Raw genomic sequence first — 27,535 nt, forward strand, 5'->3', positions numbered from 1 at the left:
CCCTGCGACACTGCCCAGCGCGCGCGCACACACACACACACACACACACACACACACACACACACACACACACACACACACACACACACACACACACACACACACACACACACACACACACACACACACACACACACACACACACACACACACACACACACACACACACACACACACACACACACACACACACACACACACACACACACACTGCAAGGCTGAGTAGTGCACAAAGCCATAATGTGGCGTAATGGTGCATAAACGTGGAGATGGTGGGATTCAGTGAAAAAGGGGAGAAAAGAAAAACACCTTGCAAGGTCAAATTTGCACTTCCTGAAGCATTAGTCAAAGATCCCACCGAGACAGATATCAGCACTCTCACAGATGCTACAGCCTGTAGGAATTTTGATGTTAACAGTTTTGTCCTTTTTAACTTCACACTTCTATGTCAATGATCAGGGCGCATAGGCTTACAGAAATACATACTGCAAGTGGCTCACAGCCACATGCATCACATGCAAGTGTGTAGGTATAGATGTACATAAAGCTAGAAATACATTGTTAATATTGATATGATTACATAAAACCGGTTATCTGGGATTTGGTTTATGGTAATATTGTGATAAAGTTTCAATTTCTGTTTTTCTGGTCCTAAAGGTCGAGTTATAGTTTACCACACATTCATGCATCACCTGTATCTCTTTGTGTGTAAATAACTGTCTCTTTGAAAGCACCAAAATTATAATGTCAAATATAGTATCAACATTGCCCAGCCTTAGAGGTAAAATACCTTTTTGAAGAGCAAGGAGTCGTCCATGTGCTCTGCATATACTGAGGTGAGCCTGTACTGGTTTTCTGTGGTGATATCCATCTGATAGCCGGTCAGGACGTAGCAGACTGTGCGGAACTCCTGAATTTTCCTCTGAAACACCTCCTTCAGCCTCTGGTTCCGGAGCTCTGAGCTCTCCATCTGTTTACGTAAATCTGCAACACACACAGAAAAGGTAGGGCAAATACATCAGTCAGATATTCTGACACAATATTTTTATATCATCACTCTGTATACATGAGCAACTCCGACATTTTACTGTAAGATTCTGCAACATGTGCAAGACTTCCTTTTCCACAGGGCTCCACAAGTACATGCTCACTTAGCTTGTACAGCATAGATGGACAGATCCATATCAAATATAGACTCCCTGAGGCACTTCATCTGTTCTCTTAGGATCTAACAATCCACTATAATGCACAACATGTAGTGATGGGGACTAAAGCAGTCAGCTGCGTCTCCGAGCTGGGAGCAGATTTGTGGAGAGGAGAAGCAGGATGGGGGCTTGACTTTAATTTGTTTAAAATCAATTTGCGGTAATTGCTTTAATTGGAAGACTCGATTTGAGAAGGCAGAGAAATGACTTTGTCAGAGCAAAAGTGAGTCGTTACGGAAGAAATTTAAAATGTCATTACTGCAGAGAAAGTTACAAGTGATACACATGCATTTTTAGCCTGTGTGATTGTACATGAAAATATTGTAACATAGAAATGGTCAAAGAAGTGAGGAGAACAGACAAGCCACAAAGAGGCAAACGTTTCCACGATGTTACCAAAGACATTCTCAATTGGTTTTATGTACTACTGAAACATCTGACCACAGCACCAGACAGCTGGGGCGTCTTTATTGGGGAGTGTGTGCTCTATCCTTTCAAAAAGGGCCGCATGCGAAGAAAAGTGGACAAATTGCTCTAATTAAATAACAGTGAGTTTTGTTGTAAATAGCTATTTACGTGACAAAAAAGTTGCGTCAAAATGTGTAACAAAAACAGGCAGAACAGAAAGAGAATTAACAAAAGGTCAATTCAAAAGAGGAGAAAATCTCTTTGACAAAAGGCAGATAAAATGCTTATTATAGTTTTGATAAATTTTTTCAAGGTCAAAAGCATTTCACTCACTCAAATGTCAATCTACTTTAATAAGCATTTTCAAATAACCAGTATTATTGTACTACCTATAGTACAACCTGACTCCTGGAACAAATTACAGCACTAGAAATCTGGTTTTAAACCTGCAAACTTGTACTTGTAATTGCTTTACATAATTGTACTTTCTTTTGCATCCTTATTATCCTAATTTATTTATCAAATAATTTTTCCAATTCTGAAAGTTTGTGTCTATCTATTTTTTTTATAATGGTGTCACTTCTTTTCTGTGTTGTTTTGTTTTTGTCTTTGTAATCTGACTCAATGTCATTGTAAATGAGGTCCGCCCCTCAATGATCTCTCGAGTATGAATAAAGATTGAATGAATTTACCTTCTAACAGCCAACACCAACCAGTCGCAAATTCTCAATTATGTTGTGCTATTAAAAACACACAAACATAAATCTTATATCGGTGCAGCAGTTTATAGTAAAAGTGGTTAATTTTGATTGATAAGGATTTCTACTCATCATATTTCTCTTAGCCTATTACATTTTTATCATTCACTATCAAACAAGTAAATACTCAATGGTGTAAACTTAAAGACTCTTTGTTTGTGTGTGTGTGTGTGTGTGTGTGTGTGTGTGTGTGTGTGTGTGTGTGTGTGTGTGTGTGTGTGTGTGTGTGTATCTCCTGGGTGACTGGGCTCCTCTTGAGTATCAGTCAGTGCTGATAAATACGGTTTCAAGACTTCAGCAGTGTGACAAAACTGTCACTATATGACAGCTATCAAACTGTCCTGAAAATGGCAGCAAATTCTCAAGTGACAAGCATGAAATAGACGCTGCTTAAATTTACTGCAACCTGACGACAAATGAGCACGTACGCTGGGAAATAAACATGTTATTGCCTATATAAAGATGAATGTGTACACACGAAAGTGCACACACAAATGTGCCAATGTGTAATGTGTTAAGTGAGTAAATCAAAGCATTTGGGGCAAGACATTTTTTACACCAACTGTCAAGTTTTGACAAAGTAAGTGACTTCTGACTTTTGCCCTTAATTGGTCTCTACGGGTCTGGGCGCACGGTCTCTTAAAAGCTGTCAAGAAAATTCCACTGCACACAAGGGAGCCCATTATTTTTATATTTTTGACTGCTCATTTTCCAAACTGAACTTCGCCCAATGTATGCATATGTATCTGTTGAATGCAACATGGAAAAATTAACATAAATGGTACTGACAAAATGATTTGTTGTTATATCAACAAAGAACAGCAGGAGTTTACAAAAGGTGACCCATCTGCCCAGGAAACGCAACTCAAGTGTAATATTGCCCTGACTGTGCTTCTTGTGACTTGTGACTTCTAGTCATGTTCAAAAGGAGAACTGCCAATGTTCTACAGTGAAATGTATGAAAAATGCACCATTTCATTGTAAAAAAATAAATAAATAAATAAAAAATAAAATCTTAAACCAACAGGTGAAGCATTATCACATATACACAAATCACTCAGCATGGAGGAGGTGGTAAAACAGAGATGGGTTACACTGTAGCAGTAAACGTAGGGGAATTATAGCCTGGACAGATTAATCTGTAAGTGGTATAGTTTAATTCCTGGCTACACCACAGAGCACTGACAAGAGGTGTTACTATCTAGAAGCCTTACAGCAGGAAGACAAGTAAAGTGTCAGTTCAAACTATATATTTAATCATATTTTCACATTCCACTGCAAAGTAATCCTCAGGGCGCTTCCAAGAAGAAGTAAAAAAAAAATCCTTTATTCACAAAATGCAGTCATGTGTAAAGCCAGGAATAATACTTAATAACAGCTTTATTCACTGGTTTAATTTAATTGTTTTTTTTTTTAATACTTGATGAGTATAATAGAAGGCTATTCAAGGGCAAACATGAGCCACATTAAAGAATAATTCCTGTCACTGTAATCCTAGGCTTCATTTGACGTGTTTTTGAAATCTGTTGTTATATGGTCATACTTAGCTCTAAGGTAACCGGTAGCACTGCTCACCTATACACAAACATGGCTGTCTATTTATAAAAAAAAAAATAAACTGTCTGACATTAAAAAGCTTCTCATGACCCACAGTTTAGAATGTAAATGGACATTTCATGACTGCAATAATTGGGTTTGTGTAGCAGAGTTAATGACTCCACTTGCCATCACTGGGTATTCACTTCAATTTACATTTTATATGATTTATTATCAGTCATCAGTTTATTTTTACACTGTTAACTGTCTTGTTTCATTCTTTTTTTTCAATCTCGTTTTGAATTACTTTATTTTCCGGAGACCTGGTTGTGTGTATTGGGGACTTGAGCCGTGCACCCCAGAATGTATTGCAGTCTGTGGAGTCTCTGTGGTAAGTTGCCTTAACATTAGCTCCGTTATGTTTATTTTAATCGTCTCCTTATGGGTAAAAGTGCGTTTTGTATTTATGTGATCTTCAGCTCTCAGTTACTTGAATAAATGCATTATGTCGATTTTGTTTCTTTCCAGACTGATCTCATGAAGTGGCGTACGTATGACACGCCAATTTGTATGCCATTATTGGCATGTTATCAAGACGCATACTCACTTTTTAACGTGTTTATCAACACTGTTTGGCCTCCATTGACCCACATTACCTTGTGATTGCGTGTGAATTTACGCCGTAGCGAGTAGTATGAAAGGGCGAAAATCCGCGTAGGGAGGTTGGTCTGGGTGGAGGATGGGTCAGACAACACAGGACTTTCTCCCAGAAGAACGGGGATCGTGTCCCGCGTGTAACGTTTCCTAAACTCAAACGTCGCTTTCTTCTGTTACTACACCCAACCGCTTCTTCTTTTCCTAAACCCAACCCGTCTGCTGTATACGGCGCTCAAAATGCGTACAAATAACACACCACTTGGCTTTAGAAAGGGACGTGTATGTTTACGCGATAACACGCCGCTTGTAGAAAGTGGCGTGTATTTAACGTCCATTGTATACAGCGTAGACATACATGCGGATAGCTCAAAACGCATACAGAGAACATGCCACTTGGCTTAAGAAAGTGGGCATGTATGTTTATGTGAAGTTATGATGACGTTTCTTTCATTGTTTTTAAATGGTGTTTTTCTATTTAGTTGTTGATAACATGTGGAAAAATATGGAAAACAATAAGACATCAATTACTAATTTCTATTTACATAAAATGTTCCAAACAGCTACAACTAATAGTATGACACTGTTCTCATTATAACAAAGTTTCAAAACCCACAATGTCTTAAAACGACAAATAGGGTTTTTTGTTGTATTAAGCACTTTGTTTTGCAAGACATAACTTTCAAAGATTATTTTAGATCTGTAATTGCACATGCAAATTTTGTGCTGAGGTTGTAAGGGTCAATAACTAACAATAGAGCTAATGAACTTTTTTATATAAAAAAGGCACTGATCGCAAAGACATGAAATGTATTCAGTTTATCTTTGATACTTGTCCAGACATCTCATTGCTTTGACCCTGGTCTGAAGATAAGAGCAGGTATCACAAATTGGGTCTGTATTATCTGCTAGAGGGTAAATTGAACATACCGGTAGGAAACTCAATTATCACTTCAGGAGAAGAATGGGTCAGAAGCAGACAGGCTAAATTAAAGACGGGGGAAATGACAGAAGAAAAGACAAGAGTGAAATGAAGCCCAACAAAGGAAAAAGAAAGGTGGCAGTTGTAAAGGGAGACGTGACAAGAGGAATATTGGTGAGCGAGAGGAAGAGTGAATATTAGAGAGGGAGAGAGAGGGAGAGCTGAGCACTGTGGTCCTCAGCTGACAAATTAGCCAACAGACTTCCAGCGCTGAACTGCCCTGAACTCCAATTAAATATTTAACCCTGTCATAACTACACTTTCCCTATCTAACTGCCTGTCGTAAGACTCACACTAGAAGGACAAAGGCCAGCAAAGCAATTCCATTCTTACTTGGTTTTAGATGCAGCCAATAGAGGGCGCAAGTAAACAGTTTCTCTCATTTATTTTTTTTCATTAGTCCAAAAAAGGGAACAGGACCTGAACAAATGTAAAAAAAAAATGTGCAGTGTGGAAAGTAGTACAATACCCAATTGCTTCTTTAATGTTAACTATGACAGTCTGTTTACCCACATTTACCTCAATAACCTTGGTAAGTAATCAAATAAGTAACCGCTCAATCTGTTTCACCGGTACATGAAATAACTACATAATTACAGCTCAAGACTTTTATGTACATGCACTTAAGGCCTTTTTATAGTTGTGCGTAGAATCGACGGCGCACCCCTACGCCGTAGCCTGACGTGCACCTCTCGAAAAACGTAACTACACGTCGCGGTGACGCACGTCGTTCAGCCGTGGCTTGGTAGCGTTGCATTTCCCCCGACTTGTTTCCTGGTTCTCCTTCTCCATAAACAACATGAAATCAAGGAGAGGGTTAACTTTTCCTGCTACAGATTTCCCAACGTGGTCAGAAAGAACAGGGGAGACACTTTGTTTCTCTCACTAGGACTCTAGAGTCTCTACTCGCTCCGAAGATAATCGCAGTCACTTTCACTTCTCCCTCTACCACACACACGCACAAGTATAAACATCAGGCCACTTATGTAGGCAACGGCGAGAGCTCTGCGTGGAGCCTCCGCACAACTGTAAAACGGCCTTTACTGTGCCCTACATCAATGTTATTTGTGTTTGTCAAGATTTACTTCTCCTATAATGTTTGCTGTGGCCCTTATCTCAGCTATGGCATCTCTCATCACTTTATGGTAACGGAAATGTGATAGACAATAGAAATGTAAATGCCCAACCCTGTTTCATTGAATACGAGGGTAGTACAAGCTAATGAGCACATTTAGTGTGCAAATGTGTGTCTGTGTTGTTGATCTTACCAAGCACCTCCTTTGATGGCGGAAAACTGAGGCCAAGGCTGGAGGCGTGCATACTTGAGTCGTCTTGTGAATGGACCATGGCACTTCCATCCTGCAATGAGCGCACGAGTTCCCTGAGACGTGTCACTTCCTCCTGAAGAGCCTCAACATCCTGCTGGCGCTGTTGCTTGGCAACAGAGGTAGGGTTCATTTTGAAGTGGAGAACTCTGGTTTTGACGGGATCATAGTCTCCCTGAGACAGAAAGAGACATTTGTACAACTTGAGCGGAATACAATCTTCTGGTCCACACTGACACACATTGACTGACTGTAGGTGACATCTTCAGAGGTCTTTTGTCCAACAAACTGTCCAAAAAGTCCAAAACGCAAAGATATTCCGTAAATAAAAGCAAAATATAAAGCATCAAATGCTCACATTGGAGAAGTTGGAACCAGAGAACATTTGACAGTTTTGTTTGGAATTATAATTAAAACAAGTAATCTATTATCAAAGCAGTTGCAGCTTATGAATTATGTTGATACACGTATATACGTGTATTGGCTGTAAATGACCAAACAAGGTCAGTCTTTGTTCAGCTGTCATAGTGCTTGGATTGACTTCATATAGAAGTCTGCAGGTCATGTAGTCAATTCAGGTCGGTCTGATCTTGGTTTGGATTAAAAAGAACACAGGGCTAAAAAGTATTGATATCTTGAGTCTCTCCCCATTCTTCCCCCATGCACGTTTTTCCCCTATTGATCAAGTAAACAGCGTTTTAAGTTCTCACACAACTCACAGGCCTTTAGAACATACGTCCTGCAAAAGCTAAACAAAAACACCAGATACGTCCGCACCAGAACTCAAACTATGATTGCACTTATGCATTTCTGTGAAGTGTGTGTGTTGACAACATGGACACGGCAGAAAAGCTTTCAGAACAGACTCAGACTCAAAAGGCCAGGAATTTTATAAAAAACCATAAGCAGCGTGTGCTGACTTTGATTCAGAGAATAAATATGGAGGAGATGAGAGGTAAGTGTACATGCATAAAAGTGCTCAAATTTCTTTTTCATATTGTCTACTCAAGTGTGGCTGAAAAGGTTTTGGATGTAATAAATGGCCCTGTCTCCATTCTCTTTGCTTACCACGGTTAGATTTTAGATGGTAAAAGAAAATGCTTTTTGTTAACGTGTTAAACATTATTTAATTGATAAGCAAGTCTGACCTTTCTTGGTTATGTGACAAAACAGCATGTAAAATTTCCAGAAAAACGGCAAAAGAAAATGTGAATTAGTGTGCATTTCCATCCACTACCGTTATGTGAACATTAGGAGCATCACCATAAAGAGCTGGTGGCACTAATTCTCCAGTCAGAGGGCCAGTGACACCTCAACTGGTGGAAAACCATTTGCAAAACAATATGGAAAATAAAATGTAAAATGCTGCTATTTTTTGTCTCCTTAGCAGAGTGGAAGCGTGAGTGACAATAAGTCACTTATTTAGGTTTTTATGTACAAATTAAAAATGGGCATACATTAAAATAAGAAATGTGCACAAAAAGAGGGTTAGATGGAAAAACACAGATGTATGAAAACATTTACACTTTCACAGGATATAGCATCAATTTAATGGTTCACTTTGTAGCTTATTTATCCGATGCAATTAATGGGACGCCAACATCGCATGGATGAAGCAGGCCTGCTTGTGTAGGAGACAGGGCATTCAAACAAGTAACTATTTCCAATTTTCTGTATCTAAAGATATTTATTTTCTGTGTAACCTTTGACTGCTCTGCTTTACCTAGCCTGCCAAAATCTTCTCTACAGAGGCTATAGGAGCATAAAGTGAAGATATGAGCATCAGACTGCCTACCTGCTTTATTTCCCAGTGTGCTACTCTTTGCCCTCAGCACAGAGCAGTGTGGACCACAGCAGCAGAATACCTTGCACTGGTTTGCAGCAAATGAAAGTATTTATTAAATGTGGTGTTGTGCTTCTACGGTTAGACATTACACATCATGTTAAGGTCCATATATACTTGCATAAATAACAAATATGTAGGCTATTAAAATAATTTAAATGATGTTTTTATAAACACTTACATTTGCTGAAACTAAAACACTGGCAACAGAAGAGTTTAAGTAAACATTTTGTATATTTCGTGATATACGCGTTATCAAGGTACGAAAAGACCTATTTTGGGATAGAAGATTTTGGTATTGCCCAGCCCTAGATGGATGTTAGAGAGAAAAAGAGAAAACACAAAATAAGAAGCTAAAGCAAAAATGGGTACGTTGTTTCCTGAAAACTTGATTTCCTTCTGTATTTTGCTTTGTTTTCTTTTGACTCTTTAAGGTCTGGGTAAATGAGAAGAGTCTATCTTAGCTTAATGCCAATATAAGGATACACACACAAACAGGAGCACACACACAACATGCACACAGACCAATCTAAGCTCTTGATTACTGGCTAAATTAGATTCCATATGCCCCCAAGCGACGGTTGCCAAATAAACAACAGGAGTGTGGAAGAGCAAGAGGCAGACGATGAGAAAAGGGATATGAAGAAGATGGGAAACGGTGAAGGACATAGAAAAAAACACGATAGAAACAAAGAGGGTTGGGTTATCATTGCCTGCAGTGCAAGGGGAAAATGCTGTGTACGCTTATAAATAACGCTTTGTATAATTTAAAAGGAACAGAGGGATTGAGCATTCCAAAAAAAGGAACAGAGAATGTGCGTATTTATATCTAAACATTTTCAACTGGACTGCACACACGTCACAGCCAGATAAAGTCAAGACTTATTTTCTTCCTGCGCATATCTTTTGAAGTTCTACATCTGTATATGGAGGGTTTATTTAAGGATGCCTCTGTATGCGTGTTGTAATAAACCGTAAGAGAAAATGGAAGAGAGAGCCAGATAGTGTGAGACAGATATGCAGATTAGAGCTATAAACCTAGCACAAAAAGAAGAGAAAGGTCCTCAAAACGCAGCCAACAGCTACGTGCTGTCAAAAAGCGAAAAAACTATTTCAATCACACTTCCTTAAAATTAGGCCAGGCTAAAGAAAATTAGAATGATTTGGCCGTGGCATTCATATTTTACTTTTTCAATGCCTGGACCGAGACGAGGGGCAAAGTTTTAATTGACTGCTCAACAGCAAAAACAAAGGAAATGTATTTCTCTTTGGCATTAAAGCACACCACTTTCAAAGTAAGCCAAGAAGCAGAGTCATATTTTTTTTTAATTGGTTTAACTCCCTTTGAATATCAAACTAAAGTGAGAAACTGCATCTTCTTGTCTTCATCCATTTTACCTTCTGTGCAGAAAAAGAGACTACAACAGACAAAAAAGTAATCAAGTGTTTAAGTATGATCCACTAAAATAAGAAACATGAAATCTTAAAATTCCAATAGGGATGATCATACATACATTAGATAAAAGGTATCATTACCTTTCACTGCACATGCAAGTCTGCATTTCAGAAAAAAAGGGAAAGTGGTTTTAAAATTATAATTTAGTTCACTGCAGCAACATAAAAAAAAATAAAAAATTGCCTAATTCCTCATTTCCACCAGATGCGTAAGGGCTGCGGACCAGCTCCGCTGCGTGTCTGCTGCGTGCGCCGCCGTACGTCAATACCCACCAGGTCCGGATTTGTTGCGGCATGGCTGCAGCCGTGACTGACCGCTGTAGTCACGAGGACCCACAAGTTCGCGAATTCACTTAGAATAGAACCACAAAACCAACAACAGTTAGTTTCCATGCAGAGGAGTAGAGGGGAAACAGCTCTGTGCTGTGTTTTCAAGGTGTAGTGCAGGGAAATATAATCCGCCGTGAGCACGGTGTATTTTATTTTGAAAATTAACCGGATGTTTTATTTTGTGTCTGTGCTCGACTTCCTGTCCCGCACTATCTGCCGTGTGCTGAATTGCTGCGGAGCTCTCTGGCATCCAGCAAAAAAAGAAGCACTGCGCATCTGCTGCGGACAGCCGGAGCTGGGACGCAGCCGTTCTGCAGCCAGTGGAAATACACACACTGACTTTAATGGAAACCTAATGACTCTGCCGCCGTTTCGGAGCCGTTCCACATCTGGTGGAAATCCACGGTAAGTTTAAAAGTTGATGTAAACAAAAAAAGGCCTATTGTGTGTGTGTGTGTGTGTGTGTGTGTGTGTGTGTGTGTGTGTGTGTGTGTGTGTTTACATGCATATATACAGCCTACTCTTCCACACAGTGGAGCAAGGTGGAGTGCCATCCTAAGTGCCCAAGGCTACATATCTCTTATTCATAGAACAACAATAACAACACATCTAATACCAGGGCGCAGAGTCTGTTATAAAAAAAAATAAAAAATAAAAAAAAGCGCAAGAGGCAGGGAGAGAGAGCAAAAGACCAGAAGATCAGGAGCATGAGCAAGAAAAGGAGTGGGGGCACAGAGAGAGTAAGAGGGGCAGACAGTAAAGGAGGGGGGGGGACCAAAGTCCAGAGAACAATGTCTGTTTTTGACACAGCTAAACAAATCGCTTTGAAGCATCCACTTATATACTAAATACAGCACTGACCACAGGGGACCCATGAGTCACTGATGGAACGGGTGACACACTAATGGTGAGTGATTGTGCATGAGTGTGAGAGTGGAAGGGTACTATCAAAAAATAACGAAGAAGAAACGCACATACACAGACCCTTGAACCATATGAACTGATAAAGTGAGGTTGAATGGAGAGACGGAGGAGAAGCAAACCTCTTCCACTCACGTCACATCATCAAAAACACATTGGAGCTCCTTTCTTGACATTGGCTTTTAGCTACTCTCTTTTTTAAATTAGCTATACCTGTACCAACGAAATCAGAGGTGGATTTAAAAGAATCAGTTCACCCAAATTACCAAAAAGACAAAAAAATTGCTTACCTACTGGTACTGGCCATACAGATTTAGATGTCCAGCTCTGAGATTTATGCTACCCCAATCCAATGGTGGTGAATGTAAAAGAACAAATAGAAATAAAGAAAAAAATCAAACGAAAAGGTGTCCCGGTTACTCTGGCTGCAGAAAGCTCACCGTCAATTTGTTTTATAAAACTACTTTTTTTTATTTAAGAATCAATAAAAACGATTGGACCCAAGGTCTGTTTATCCAGAGTAACTGTCCAGGGACAACGTTTCAGGAATAAATGTAACTGTTGGGGTTCTTTCTTAATTTGTTGTTGTACATTTGTTACTCTACTGTCTTAATGTCCATATAGTCGTTAGATATAACCAGATACGATAGTGTCCTCCATGTTTGCAGTGAAGATGTCCATTTCGAAAGAAGACTCATTTTCTGAAAACGGTCTTCCCTTTTACCTTTTCATGCCAGTTTTGAGTTGTTGCCTTGTCTTTTGTCAAGCAGTAACGTTTCACAGAGATATAGGCTGCTTTCTATTACTACCAATTCTGTTATCAAACCCAGATGCAATATATGGTTGTATTTAGGGATTACATTAACATAAATATAAAAAAGATGTAGTAGTGTAGAAGTGTACATCATCCGCATTGAGGTAGTGACAGAAATCTGGGATATACCCATCCTTTAAGTAAAAACTGTGTTTATAAAATATGTACTGTATATTAGTTGATGGCACTGATGCTTTGTCCTCATATTTGGTCCATCGTCTGTTGGCTTACATATGGCAAAAGTGCATCAAGCAGAGCAGTAGTTATGCAGTACTGTACTTCTGTCCCTAAGGCAATGAGGAAACCATGGATATATCTACACAGAGGTTACACTTCACTGGTTTTTCCTGCATGGGTAACATTTGAGGATGGCCGGCTAGCTGCAGCACCAATGTCTTGATAGTCTCTTAAACATGTCCCTGGTGGAAGGTAGAGATAAGTCAATTGGGGCCTGAAAGCTCAAAATGTTTTTATTTATTTTTTTTATTTTTTTATTTATCCTTTATTTTACCAGGTGGTGTCCCATTGAGATAGTCAAATCTCTTTTACAAGGGAGCCCTGGAGCAACAGTAAAATGGAGTTAAGAGTAGGGGTAGATGCAACAGCATCCACTATGCACTGAGAAAGATTTGTTTGGTAATGGGATTATCCCTGTAAGGCTATGTCCTGGACACAAATATCTGGTATTCTCTAGGGGTGGGGGAAAAAATCAATACAGCATAGTATCGCAATATTTTCTGTGGCAATACCGTATCGATACACAGACGCCAAGTATCGATCTTTTTATTATATATGTGTTGGGCAGTGTGTCTGCTTGACAATCTGAATTTGCAGCAATACAATTGAAGTGAGATGAACAAACAGAGAAATGTATCTTTTTAGATAAAACAGATGTTGACAAAGTTTCCTTTTGGGGACATAATTTGAAGTTGGAAAAAAAGTTAATGAATTGCAATATATCGCAGACTATTGCAATATGTTTAAAATCGCAATAATATCGTATTGTGACAGTGTGATAAGTATAGTGAAGATATCGTATCCTAAGGCTTCTGGTGATTCCCACCCCTAGTATCCTCCAAATCATTAGTTAAAGAGGGCCTGTGGAGTTTTCTTGTAAATAAACAGTTAAGTTATATTTACATTCACATTACATTATGTGTATTTGTTTCATTATAAAACATTTGCAAAGCAGATTTAATGTTTTTTGTTTGCTTCCATACATGTCTACTAGCTTTCTATCTACTAGTCTTTGTTGGCGTATTGCGGCATGTCTTAAGACGGTTACACACCAACCAGACGGCCAACCGTCAGCAGAAAAGCCAGTCAGACTGATTAGTCTCCCCAAGTTGGTTGCCCAAAAAATTAAAACCGGCAGCTGATTGGACAAACGCGTCACATGGGTTTGTTTTCTCTGGAAATTCAAAGCCAGACTGTCATGGTGGCTTGTTCAGAATACAATCTCATTTTGTACTAAAATAGTTCACTGAAAGGCGTTTCTGAAAACATTTTAAGCGAGAAATAGGCCATGCAGTTGCTGAATCTGTCTTCATTTCAGCTCAACAAAGGTCAGTTTAAAAGATTTGTCAGATTTTGAGAGACTCTAGTCACGCTCATTCCGCTAACCATTTCCGGGTTGAGTCCCGACTGAACACGTCAGGTCGGCCAAAATGAAGGCTGACGGCCCCTCAGACGGACGACGGCACAGAACACACGGAACAGAATCGGGTCACCGACCTCGCCAGACTGTCCAACGGCCGATAATCGGGTTAGTGTGTCAGCGCCTTTACCACCACAAGTTGGTGGAAAGTACCAAGTACTAATGTCGGTGGATTGCTGAGACGACTTCCTCCTCCTTGCAGGCCAATTGGGGTATAGGACCAGCTGAAAGGCCTGGATAAAGGTGAAGCTGAAGAGCTTTTTAGACCATGAAGTTTTAGCATCAGAATCTGTGGTAGGCTCTGCCACAAGGACCTGAGCCTCTGGGAGTTTATAGGTAGAGCAAGGGTAGGTTAAGGTTGTGGCAAGTTAGCATGAAGGCAAAGAGCGGCAAAATCTTCCAATAAGTACTGCAGAGCCGCAAGGTCTCTCCCCTTCCTTCTTGGTTTAACACATTTTCAAGATGGAGACAAGTACAGTGCCAAAAATGCCCTCAGAAATAACGAGAACATGCAATATGTAATCCTCTTACTCATCGACAGGTTTGTCACCTTGAACCATCTCACCTGTATGAACTAAGTGTTAGGAGTGACCTTTCTTGTGTCTTTTTGCTGCTAATTGGATTCCCAGTTGCTGTGCCAGCGCTGAACAGATGGGTATTCTCTGTTTTATCACTGAAATATTTATCTGTATAATAAGATATAGCTGCAATTCATATGGTCAAGGCATTACTTATTATGGCTTTGAAAAGGTTGTATTTAGAAACTTTTCCCATTTGATTTCCTTTTGGAAGTCTCGAAACAGAAGCAAAAAAAAAAAAAAAATTTTACTTACTTATACTTTTATGTTAAATCAAATGTGTCATTACTGACATTTCTCTCTCAAATTTCATCTTACGCTAAGCAGGCTGAAGGGGGAATAGGTACTCCTTTCAGACATCTCGAATCATTTCACTGATTTACTGGATACGAACGGAGCTGTGCTCCCATCTCTTTTGCTCAAAAGTCAGAAGGCAGTTAACAATTTTATAGAGAAACGTCATGATTTTTTTCTTCATACTGTACCAATGCACACAACTCCCAACATACCAGACCTGTGATGGTGATGGGAAGATACAATATCTGGTGGGAAAGAATCTCAGTATGCAGCGTACAGTTATAACACTGGAACACAAGCTTCATAGTCATAAAAGTGAAGGTTCTCAAAGATGTATACAATTTCAAAACTAAAACCTGACTGAAGAGACAGCTCCCTCTTGCCCGCCAATTCTTGCTGCCATCCTTCAACAGCCAATATCATCATCAATCTGAGCTTAACTGTTGACAGTATGCAACAGCCTCATTAATTTCAGGATTTGGCTTTCTTAAAGGACATTGGTAAATAGCACTGTCTTTAACATTGTCATTAAAATGTCTGTGTCTTTAACACTATTGTATTTAATTGTCTCAGTGAAATATAGTTGGAAGGGACAAGGTTGCCCAAAGGAAATTTGGTTTATAAAAGTGGTAAGTATTCATGTCCCAAGGGCTGTTTGAGTAGGCTCTGGTTTTATTTTCCCTGCTAGCAGGAGTGTCATCTGCAATTACCTAGTGTGTCCATCTGTTCAACATTAAGAAGAACAAAATATCTAACAGCAAAGCAAAATAGCTTGACTACTACTTGCCCGGTGCTATAAAACCCCATGTTCAGGATATATTTTTAGCCCCACTACTAGGGAGGCAAAAGCAAAAACAATACAGGCTCAAGGGATTGCTTGCAGGTCTTAAATATTTAGTCATATTTATGCTTGATTTCAACTTTGATTTAACCTTTAAATAGGTAAAACAGCAAACCTTCAAATAACATCACTACAACAGCAGGGGCACAGCTTAATACCTAAAGAAAAAACCTTACCTGGGCTACAAGCATGCCATAGTCAAGACAAAATATGAATAGCTTTTTCACCTAGTACTATGTCTCTTTCAATCTGCCAAGTTATGTCAAAACATTATGTTGCTGCGGCTGAGTATTATACAATTTGGCATCTAAGCATCTATACAACAGAGAGACTACGGTGATGCAATCTTTTGCAACACCACAATTATCTCTGTCTAGACACTGGCATGGCAACAAGAGCAAAAAGACAAAGTACAGCAGTATTAAGTCTACTATTATTGCATCCACATTCTGCAGTGCAAAAAAAATAAAGCTTGAATTCTGCTGTACTTGTTGATGTCACTCACATCCCATGTGCTCACAATAACCATGATTTCTCACCAGAAAGAAAACCGGGTCTAAACCACAGAGGTGCTTCGTAAATTAAGATGGAACACACCTGGATAGCAGAACAGGCTGTAAATAAGTGTTCTTCATAATAAGACTAAATGTTGACTGAAGGTTCTTTGACATGACCTTGTCAAGACAAATTTGGAGCAAATATCCTTAAAAAGGTCCAATGCGTAGGAAGCTCTCCCATCTAGCGTTGAGATCGTATATTGCAATCATCTCTCAACAGTTCAAATTACGTATTACAGCTACAGTAGCCTTCACGCTTCAAAAAGCCGGTCTTTAGCTTTTTTTCCAATATATATTTTTTTTTCCTGGGCGAAGAAGAGGACTCCTGGGCCAGGAAGCGACGGTACCCATTAGCAGCACCTGCGAGTTTATCAAGTGACAGCGAAAACGCAAAAGGCGGAACATTATGTCCTATATGTCCCTTACCGGCTAACGTATTTCAAGATTGCGTGTGATTATGGAGCGTCTACCCCAGTTCACGCAAATGCAAACATAAAATTTCAAGCCAAAAGGAATACTTGGAATTGATAGTGGTGGTAAATATTCATGAAAAAGGACAAGTTTGTGAACGGGCAACACCGATTTTGATAATAAACAACTAAACACGTTACACACTGGACCTTTAAACCCACCCTTCAAAATTCAATACGACAATCATCTAACACACTTTGTTCAAATCTACCCTCTCACTGTTTTAGTCTACAAAGCAAAAACTATTTTGCTCCTCTCTGTCGCCAAACTGGTAGCACCTTTAACCAAGTCATAAAGCCTCTACATTTACTATTCTGGACAACCAAGTAGGTGGTGGAAAAAATATCTGGAGCGCAGGACCTTATGTGTTTACGTTTCGGTCATCATCAATAATGAATGTTTGGACTAAATAGAGAATCCAGTAGTTCTGAAAATAAAAAGATGAAAGCTTTGCAGTTTCGCGCCTTCCCATACATATATACTATAATCTTAAAGCTGACACTTCCCTCCCTTCTAAAAAGGAGAGAATGCATTCGTTGGCATGACCAACAACAGCAACCATGCATTAGAAGACAAAGAAAACATCTGCTCAAAGAAACTTAGAATTAAAAACAACGACTTAGATTTTGAAGTGAACTGGAAAGGAAAACATGACTGGCTAATGGCTGCTTTGAAAGATGTACCCAAAACAAAACACATTCAAATTTCAAATGTATTCATCTAGATGGGTTAGTGTTTCCATACTATAGCATGTTTAAGAAGACAAGTAGAGTATTAGAGATGGGTCTAGCAGCAGTTTTGCACAGCAAGGAGGCCTACTTTATAGTCCTGCACCAACAACTACATGAATGTGCACAACATTCTCTCTTTTTAAACCTGTTAAGGAGAGAGAGACCACTCTATAAAATCATGTTTTAAGCTTCTATGATGACAGGCATCTCCTAACCAGTACATATAAACAAGAGAATAATCCCATTTGGTATTTGTTTTGATTATTTAAAAAACATGTCAAAATGAACAGGAGAGGAAATTATCTCATGTTGCAAGTCACAACTTGCATGTTGCAAATCTGACCCAAAGCTCATGTCTGGATTTAGCTACCATGACCATGCCAACATCAGCGAGTCAACGTACTGAAGTGCAAACCGTTTGTGGTGCTGATAACCAAGAAAGAGAGAGAGCATGCATTTCACACAACTGGCAAAGAGAAAACTTGCTGCCTCAAGATTAAATAAACTCTGCCTGGGATGAAGGTTTCATTTCAGCTTTGTTACACATGGAGCACACCACCAGTATTTTAGCAAAGTTTGATGCAATATTGTGATAAAACCATTTTTCATGATTCATTTATAAGAGATATAATGAAAAATCCCATTGTCCATGATGTTTTTATACAATAATTGTAGCATGAAAGTTTTATACAGCCATATCCCTAATGAGTACTTTTTAATCGCATGACACAGATTAAATCAAAAGCATTTGTTGTACAATAAACACAATAAAAAGGTTTACAACTCTTTAAAAAGTCCATTGGACAATACATATATACTTAAAATAGAGATTTATAAAAATCTGAATATCTCAGGAGTGCCTCCTCCTCTGACAGATTACTGGTGGGGATGATTGAGCACAAGTCCATGAAAAGCACTCTCATTGCACCGGTAATCTGAGCGGTTGACAGTCACACTACTCAGTATGATCTCAATATAAAGACTGCTGGAAATGATGGGTTAGGCTACAAGAATCTGACATGCAAGTTGATATAATAAAAAATCCCACTGTCAATTTATTCAAGCATTCAATTCTCTTTCCAATGCTTCTCCATTCAGTCACTCATCTCCTCCCTCGGTCTGATGTAGAGGTCTCTTTGTGTGCATTTGACCATGGAGGAGTCGTAAAAATGAACTCTTAAGAACCACACACACACACACAGTCAATTGACTTAAAAGTGGTCATGCTTGAGAGCACGTGGATTTCATTCACCCAGCGGCTAAATGGAACCAACACGCTTGCCCACACACGTTTCATTAAAGTGCCCTGGTAGGCTTAGTTTGGCACAGTATGAGTCAGGGGAGTTAGAGGACCTGAGATGAAACGCACGCACACACACACACACACACACACACACACACACACACACACACACACACACACACACACACACACACACACACACACACACACACACACACACACACACACACACACACACACACACACACACACACACACACACACACACACACACACACACACACACACACACACACACACACACACACACACACACACACACACACACACACACACAAATTTAAAAAGGAGAAGGGATTGGGTATAACTGAGGGAGATAGTCAAGTAACTTTGCAAGATGAAAGTAGATGGATTAGATGTACACAGTCATGCATGTGTGTATTTGTGTGTGTGAGTGATGTTAAGGTGGCTACTGACAATAGGGAAGATAGATAGATCTCTATCTATCTATCTATCTATCTATCTATCTATCTTCTAATCCCTTCTCCCAATAAATGAAGACTTTTAATCAACCACAGGTTCGACAACTTTTCCATTGGACGCTGCTGGAATCACACCTGGGTCCAATTGTACTGTCAAAACTGCCAGATATTGGAAGCGTTTGTGTGACTCAATCTGCAACGTCATACGGGCTAGGCTGCTGCCTTTGGGGTTATTAAATTGGTTCCTTTGTGCCAGACGAGTAAATCAATCACAGAAAACTGTTGCAGGGAAGTCTTGGTGCCTACCTGTAGTTTGTGTCTCTCCAGTCTCATCTCCAGAATGTTGTTCTGCTCCTCCAGACGCTGCCGCTCCGCCTCTAAATCTTCAATTTTCTGTCTGAAAAATGCATGCACACACGTTCACTGACTTGTTTATTAATGTGACGACTATGCACATTGTTGACTCAATAGGTTAATCCTGGAGGTATAGCTCTGCTCACATACAAGTTAATCCACCCTTGTTATATACATGAGTCTTTAATGTGTCAGGTTTTGAATTGGTTGTCTTTGCAACGTGTTATATCCACTGTTACAGTGTGTTCCTGTTTCATTTTACATGATGGTTCTTCTACTGGTTATCCACACTTTCACTGCGGTCACTCAGTATTCTATGCTTTCTCTGGTGCAGGCATATTGTGTGTGTGTGTGTGTACTACCTGAGTATGCTGACCTCTTCTTTGTTCACTGAAGAGTTGCTGTCAGCAGCAGAGGCCTGGTGCTTCTTTAGAGAGTCCAGTTCCAGCTCCACCTGGGACAGACAGAGAAGAAAATGGGCCTGGTGCACTAACATCGGACCACCTTTGGCCGTGTGCCTGGCCTAAACCTTTTGCATGGATCCTCAGGACTCTATTCTAGTGTGCCGCTATCTTTTAGAGACAGACATCCAAACAAACGCATGTATCCTTTATACACCATTAGTCTACTGACTGAATCAATTTCCATTTCACAATGTATCAAACTTTCCCCCAGCCTAGTACTTGTTTTCAGTCTGTCGGTGTCTTAGTTTCTCTTCAATCTTGCTCTCCTCTCTGCAATTATCCCTCATTTCCATTTGCACACCCATTTTCTACCTTTTCTGAGCATCTGTCTGTCTCTCCGCTCATCCTCATTCCCAGTCTTTCCAAGGTGGATAAGTAATTACTGCTATACCAGACAGGTGGATTTCACGCGCCAGTACTCATTGCCATGGCTATGTTGATGTCTCCTTGGCAACAAGGACCCATGAAAAGAAGGGATAAGAAGACACAGACAGTGTCACAGAGTGTGTAAGAGAGTTAAGGTCACAACTGCCAACTATCTGCTTTATCCCAGTTTTATATCATATTTTTAAGCAGTATACTTGAACTTTCTGTTATTTCCACAACCCTCAATTAAGAAAATTACTTAAAGAAAGAAAGAAAACTTAACAGATGAAGTGGTCCTTTTAATCTGAGTGTGAGATTGAGAAATGAGTTATTCAGTGCAACCTGGCACCTACTTACTTCAAGTCACAATAAAAAAAAAAGAACAATGTTCCAATATTAGTAGTATGCTTCTTGACAGGATGTAAGAGAAGTGAGACGTTACCAAAGAATTTCTAATAAGGGAAGAAGTTGAAGAAGAACTCTCTCGATACTTCTGGCTTCTGAACTGGTTGCAGTTCCACTCTGCTTTCACTATAGGGCGCTCACGGGCAAGTGCAGAATGAATGGGACTCTATGGAGCTATACCCCTCAAAATCCACTTTTCTCAGGATATCATTTTTTGTCTAGTAATTTGAATGTTGCATTCGAAAGGGGAGGCTAAGAAAATACACACTGCTGGCTGTTAGAAGTCGCTTTTTTGTTCTAAAAAGCCATTTAAAATGTCAATGACATCATACACATCGTACGGCCAGAGATACTGCTTTACAGCAAGCTCTGAGTCCCTTCCTTTGTTCTCCCGAGGCATCGACACCACAGCTGACAGGCTAGTCTCTCCCTGTCAATACACGTGCTAAAAAGAGGTTTGCTAATGTTTTAAAGACCACGTCAAAATATTAACTCTTACATTCTGGTTCCGCTTCGGATGCCGTCAAGCGGGATCTCTGGTCGTAATCAGACCTTCACTGACCAATCAGCATTCATTAGCAGAATGCTAGCTTGTTATGGGCAACAATCGTTCATTCAACTTTCAAGCTATAATCAATGTTGAACTTGCAAAAACTACAGTCAAATCTGAGATTTCTCAACGGCAATCAGGCGAAATAGACAAATTTAGCCATCTAGCTCCATAGAGTCCCATTCATGTTGCACTCGCCTGTGATCAGCCCCAGTGGAACTGCAACCAAATTCGGTACAATGGGGCTAAAGAGGGAGTGGAAAGGCTTTCCGTAGACAGGCTTTGACGGTACTCATCGCAAGAAAACTAATTTACTTGTACCATAAATACAAGTTCAAATGGTAAATAGGACTGTCCCTTTGACTAGTTCTACAGGAACAACTTCACTGTTCAGCACACTGGGAAAAAAAATTATGTTAGTAGTCAGCATGTTAGTCACAGAGGCATTAGAGCATCTTTGACTCACAGAAAGGCCAAGTACACCTGCCAGGATTACAGTCATGACTAAAAAGATACCTGAGACAGTTGGAGTGCTAGTGGCTGAGGTCAAAATTACCAATCATGAAGTACTAATTACGGTTTTGTTTGTAGTTACTGGTGGGGTAGGGACGGAAGTTAATTAGTATGAAATGTGTCAACAATTTAAGAAAACAATATGGGTTTTGCCTGTGTGTGTGCGTGCGTGTGTACTTACTGTTTGCAGCTGCAGTTTCAGAGTGCCTTTCTCTTCCTGTGCTTTGGTCAACTGTCCCTGAATCGAAGGACAGAACAAATAGAAAAAAAGTTGCATACAGAATAGAAAAAATGGCTTCCTGTCCTTATCCTACTGATATGCACAGAACTGACAGAAACAGAGGATGTGAGCGGAGCAGAGGCGACCATATATTATCCAAAGTATGCATTTCATTCCGTTTTGAAACACTGACACTCTCTAGGCTTCTCATATTTTGCTCACAATGCCCCTGTGTACGACAACAGCACTTTTATCAGTTTCCAGTGCAGATATCTGTCAATGTTTCAACTAAGCAAAAGTACTGAGCCTGTAGACAAGGAGCAGCCGAGCATCACACATTTACAGTGCCTTTAGCTGTGAGCAAAGTGTAACACAACGACATGCATACTAAATTGGCCGGCAGCTTAGAGGACTATAATTCAGTGCTTTATATTCAAATTTGTCTTGAAAACAATAAACTATGAAAGCTAACTATAAATTCAAGTGTTGTATTTGTGTATGTGTGTGTGTGCACAAGCCTGCACACCCACCTCCATCTCTGCATTGTGGTTCTGTGTCTTCTGCAGTATGTCCTCTGCCTCTCTGAGCCGTTTGCTGAGTTGAGGAGAGTACTCAGAAGGTGCCAGCTCGCTGTCATAGGACTCTAGTATGGCACGCATTCCGTCACGCTCCTGTAACACACACACATTAACGTAACACTCCAAAATGGAAATCCTGCAGTAGACTTAACACATTTCCACGTAGCCGAGGAAGAAGAAAGTCATGACATTACAGAGTGTTTTGCGGTCAGATATGTAATGTTTGTGTGCATCAGAGTGAACAAACTGAGAATATCAAAGCTCTTTGATGTTTTTAGGATTTGTCTGCGTTACTTGTGCAGGAGTGTTTGGTGTTTTAATATGACAGGCAAATGCTTTTGTGAATGAGGAACAAAGTATGAGGCAGCTGTGCCGTTCTCATCCAAGCTGTGACAAGAGAAGCTTAGGGTTATGGTCATGCTCCATCATTCTTCTCATGTAATAATCAAATCAAAGAAAAATGACTTTGTAGATAAAGGATAAATAATATATTAAAAAAGAAAAAAAATAATAATCAGAGTCATGACAGCGAAATGTCTTTGCAAATGAAGCATATAATAGTATGCTGCCTCATCTCCCTTATCTGAGATGGGATAATTTAAAAATTGTCAAATGAACGTTCTCCCCTCTATGTTACTGGAATAAAAGACGTGTCCTCAACATTGTACTCTGTCCAGTAAATCAACCCGCCAAGCAGTTGCTTCTCTAAGAAGAGCGAGGATAAAAACATGCTCAAGTCAACGTCTTCACAAGTGTCACTCAGGCTGACACGCCGTCTACAAATAGCTCACGAGTCTGTCAGTGTGTATGCTTGAGGTTTGAGTGTGTAAGTTCATTCTCACACACACACAATCATGCATGTCTTGGTATGGTTCCCAAAAAAACGCAATCAAAAATGTATAGAAAGAGAAATCAGCCATCTACAGGATGCATTAGAAATGAAAGGGAGTGTATATATGAGTGTGGGTGATCAAGAGGAAAGTAAATGGAAGTTGATAGACATGGAAGACAAACAAACAGCAAGGGCTCTAGTCTGCACTGAAGTCTGCATTCATGTAAGAACAAAGTTATGCTCTACTTTCAATATATGTTTAACTGACACAGGAGGTTTGAAGAGATAGGAAAAGTGCATACTGTGTTCAGCTTCATAACTGCTACAAGTGGACAAAAAAATTGAATATTATTTTTTGTTTACCAATGCTGTCAACTAGTCAATGTTTAATATCGTACGAAGCAACATTATCAGCCGCTGGTTTAGTTATCTGTGGCACTAAAAATACCATTTAGTAACAGAAATTCATTTCAATAACTGCACAATCCATTACACGTCTGAAAAATGTACCTGACACAACGTTTTAGCTTGTAAATTAATCAATGATTAATTAATATGTAACATAGTAAATCTGTACTGGTTGCCAGGCAACATGACCAGTGAGAACAATCAAATCTGTTTAAAAACTGGCAAACAGCCTGTTTATTAATGCAAATTCTATGTCAGTCAAGAGTGTTAAAATGATGCATCTCCTCCCCTCCCTTCACTGCGCTGGTCCACTCTGCATTATAAAGCAAAGCAGGCTGCATTCTGGAGCAATCAAGCTTTCAATAAACATCTCGCAAACAGCCAGGCTGCTGAGAACCATCCTTGCATTTTGAGGGTCATTGAAGGCTCAATAGCCTGTTATTAATGGGGCTAATTAGGAAAAGCATGCAAGATTCAGGCTGAAGTCAGGTAATACATACTGGCAGTAAATACCATGTCAGATAACTGCATGTAATATATGCTGATTGCCAAGTAGTGTTGTCTTTTAAAATGGTTTAAAAAGCACCTGGATGTAAATATCTATGAATAATAAGCTGCAATTGCTCTGTCAGATTTGCTCATAGGCTAGTATCTAAATCAGATTCAGACTGCGATTAGCCAGATCAAAACCAACATAATCCATTTAAAGATGACTGAGTCTGGTTCATTTAAAAACACGTTTATGTGAAATCTTCAATCGTCAAATCTTCATTTGTCACGCAACATTACACAATTGTCTTATACATCCTGTGAGAACTTTGGAAACGAGAAAATAAGAAGACAAACCGAAGGACAGACTGAACAGAAGTAATAACAAAAAGGTACAAACACATTCAGGTGTGGGGGTGGGTGTGTGTGTGTGTGTGTGTGTGTGTGTGTGTGTGTGTGTCCAATCCTAACCAGCAGACCCTTTGGCTATTTACTGTCTATTAACGTGCAATGAAATTCACTCACTCAATCTAAATCAAAAATCTGACGGCTCTTCTCTGATAAAAACTCAAATTTTAAAAAACACAAACAGGGAGCGGGAGTGTGATAAAACTACTCTTTTCATCATCTATTGTTTTTAAATTGCTTTTATGTCAACCGTTTTATTGTGTGTGAAGATGTGGCTGTGCCTCTAATGGGTCAGCGAGTCTGTCCCACTAAAGAAAATAAGAGACAAAACAGCTGAGCAGGGCAACAGTAGCAGGAAGGAGACGTAGCCTTGTAGCAGAGAGGGAGGGATGAAATGTGTTCTCCTCTGTCTCTTCCTTAACAACCTGTTGTCAAGGTGCAGCTGAGCAAGGCACTTAATCATTATTGATTTGGGAGGCAGAATAGTATGGAACTGGCGATCTGTATAGAGCTCAAACGGTTACTTGAATCATTGAATTTATATAATTACAAAATGAATTGAAAACAATTTTAATAATGGATTCGTAGTTTAAGTCAATTAATCAAGTTTTTGGTTATTGCACGATGTATAAAATGTCTACATCTTTGAAAATGACACCATTCTTATTATTACAACATTTAACGAGAGGTTACTTTTAGTCAGAAAGTAACAATAATAGTAGCTGGCTATTACTAGATGCCTTATATTATAATAATAATAAAAACATTGATTGGTTGCAGCCCTACCATATCTATCACATCAGTATGTTGTAGATTGTTTCTGGAATTATACTAAATTATTTTGAGAAATGTATGAATAAAAGACAACATACTTGGGCAGTTGTAGATAGCTGTTGGCATTAATATACTCAACTGTAATCCTTAAGCATAATAGAACATTATGAACATTTGGCTGGTTAGAACTAAAATGTTCAGCAAACCAGCCCTGAATAAATAAAAGGGTCAAAGTTATAAAAAAAAATAAATTAAAAAAAAGGCAGTATTCAACAACAACTGCAACGGATTATATTTGTTAATCCATCTTCACTGGATGATAAACAACAAATATCCACATCCTCTGAATGCTTGGTTAAGTGCAAATGGTTTAATGGGTTCTCTGCCAAATCAATCTGGGGCCCGAGACATATTTTCAGCGTGCCTGTGGCTCTGCTTAGTTATGGTGGTGCCTGAGAGTGTGCGTGTGTGATTTGTGTACTAAGAGACGGAGCATGTTGACCTAGGGAATTACACACACTGCGAAATCAATATCACAGGGAGGTCTACTCAGGAACTGTGGAGCAGGGGGAAGCAAGACAGACGTGACATTCACCTGTGCTGGCCTTGGGATTTAGGCACCTGCTGCGCTGTTTAAAGTGAATTTTTGGCATTGCGTGATGATGCAATTGTCGTTTCTCAGAGTTTGAATACTTGCTAATGTGTCTGTATTTATGGGTTTGTTTAGAGTGTGTGGGTTTCATTGATTGTCGGGCACCTTGGTTAATAACAGCACTCTCTTCTGTAGTCGACGTACAAGAGCTTCCTGTGTCTCCCTCTTCTTCTGCTCCTCCAGGGTTTTGCTGCGCTGCTGGGCCAGCTCTGCACGCAGCTCAGACTGAGAATGCTCCACACTCCTCACACTGACAGACCAGGATAAAGGAATGGGTGGAAAGCAAAAGCGCGTGTGTGGGGGTTAATAACAGGGCAAAGGAGAGGGCAGGAAAAGAGGGAAACAGGTTCAGTGCTGAATGTTTAGACAATCTGGGAAAAGCAATTCATAGTCAATTTAGATTAATACTCACAGATAACTTACCAAATAATTCCCATAAACTGCCCAGGAATTATTTTCAGCAGCGCTTCTGCCAGGTTTTGATCAATAGGACAATAATTACACTGGGACAATAATTATAACATAAGCTCCCTTCCCCCCCCCCCCCCCTCTCCCCCAGCACTCTTCTATTCTGCTGTTTAATATATAATAATGAGCCCAATACTTTCAGCAGAAGAGAGACGCTTGTTAGCTAATGAAAGCTTTCTTAGCTGGACTGAGCTGCAGCATGAATATACCAAAGCATGCGCACAGCCCTCCCTACAGACATCACCTCTGCCTAAACAGGACAAGTTTAATTAGTGAATTCCCTCATTTTCTCTCTCTCTCTCTCTCTCTCTCTCTCTCTCTCTCACTCACAATCTCTCTCTCACACACACATACCAGCGGTTACTGTCAGGAGTGCTATCAGAATCAGGACCAGTTTAATTAACTTTGTGACAATTAAGGACTTCTCAGAGATACGCTCTAATAGATACATGGGGGAAGAGAGGCATCCAAGCAGACAGAATGAGAGAGTCTGAATCAGAGAGAGGGTGAGTTACCGGCTGTTGAGATTGTAGTTCTGCTCTTTCAGAGCAATTTCTCTCTGCTGGATCTGAATCACCTCCCTGGACAGATCCTCGGGTTTCCTACAGACAGACGTACACAGAACAGTTAGCATACACGTGTACAAGCGCACACACACACACACACACACACACACACATATTCACTCACAGAAACCCACAATGAAAAATCAATATGACAGAGAGCAGAAAGGACAGAGAATAAATGAAAACAATGCCGTTTCCATATTCTTTTGTTATTCGGCCAGTGGGGAGCTGGGAAATAAAATGACATGAGCAGCAGAGGGAGAGATGAGAGGAGGATAGTGGGCTAAATACTGGTCACAGTTCTACAAAACAAACTCACTCTGTGGAAGAGATTGACAGATTACAAAACACACACAAACACACAATGGGAACCAGATGACCTCCAAACTCTAAATGTGCC

The 27,535-nt window shown here is 39.8% G+C and overlaps 1 protein-coding gene across 3 annotated transcripts in view; it reads right to left on the minus strand.

The window, feature by feature from the left end:
• Positions 1 to 27,535, minus strand: part of mad1l1 (mitotic arrest deficient 1 like 1) — a 58,766-nt gene that overhangs the window by 21,363 nt on the left and 9,868 nt on the right. For 2 of the 3 annotated variants that reach the window (XM_028602581.1, XM_028602572.1), the window contains exons 10-17: positions 27,085 to 27,171; positions 26,207 to 26,351; positions 22,491 to 22,631; positions 21,922 to 21,978; positions 19,805 to 19,896; positions 19,395 to 19,485; positions 6,812 to 7,043; positions 791 to 984 (exon numbers count right to left, since the gene is read on the minus strand). In XM_028602581.1, the coding sequence (XP_028458382.1) occupies positions 791 to 984; positions 6,812 to 7,043; positions 19,395 to 19,485; positions 19,805 to 19,896; positions 21,922 to 21,978; positions 22,491 to 22,631; positions 26,207 to 26,351; positions 27,085 to 27,171 (1,039 nt within the window). Of the gene's footprint in view, positions 1 to 790; positions 985 to 6,811; positions 7,044 to 19,394; positions 19,486 to 19,804; positions 19,897 to 20,218; positions 20,410 to 21,921; positions 21,979 to 22,490; positions 22,632 to 26,206; positions 26,352 to 27,084; positions 27,172 to 27,535 lie in introns of those variants that run through there. The other variant, XM_028602590.1, reaches the window with a different exon arrangement.

Source organism: Perca flavescens, chromosome 2 (assembly GCF_004354835.1).
Source record: "Perca flavescens isolate YP-PL-M2 chromosome 2, PFLA_1.0, whole genome shotgun sequence".
In the NCBI taxonomy this organism is placed as follows: domain Eukaryota; kingdom Metazoa; phylum Chordata; class Actinopteri; order Perciformes; family Percidae; genus Perca; species Perca flavescens.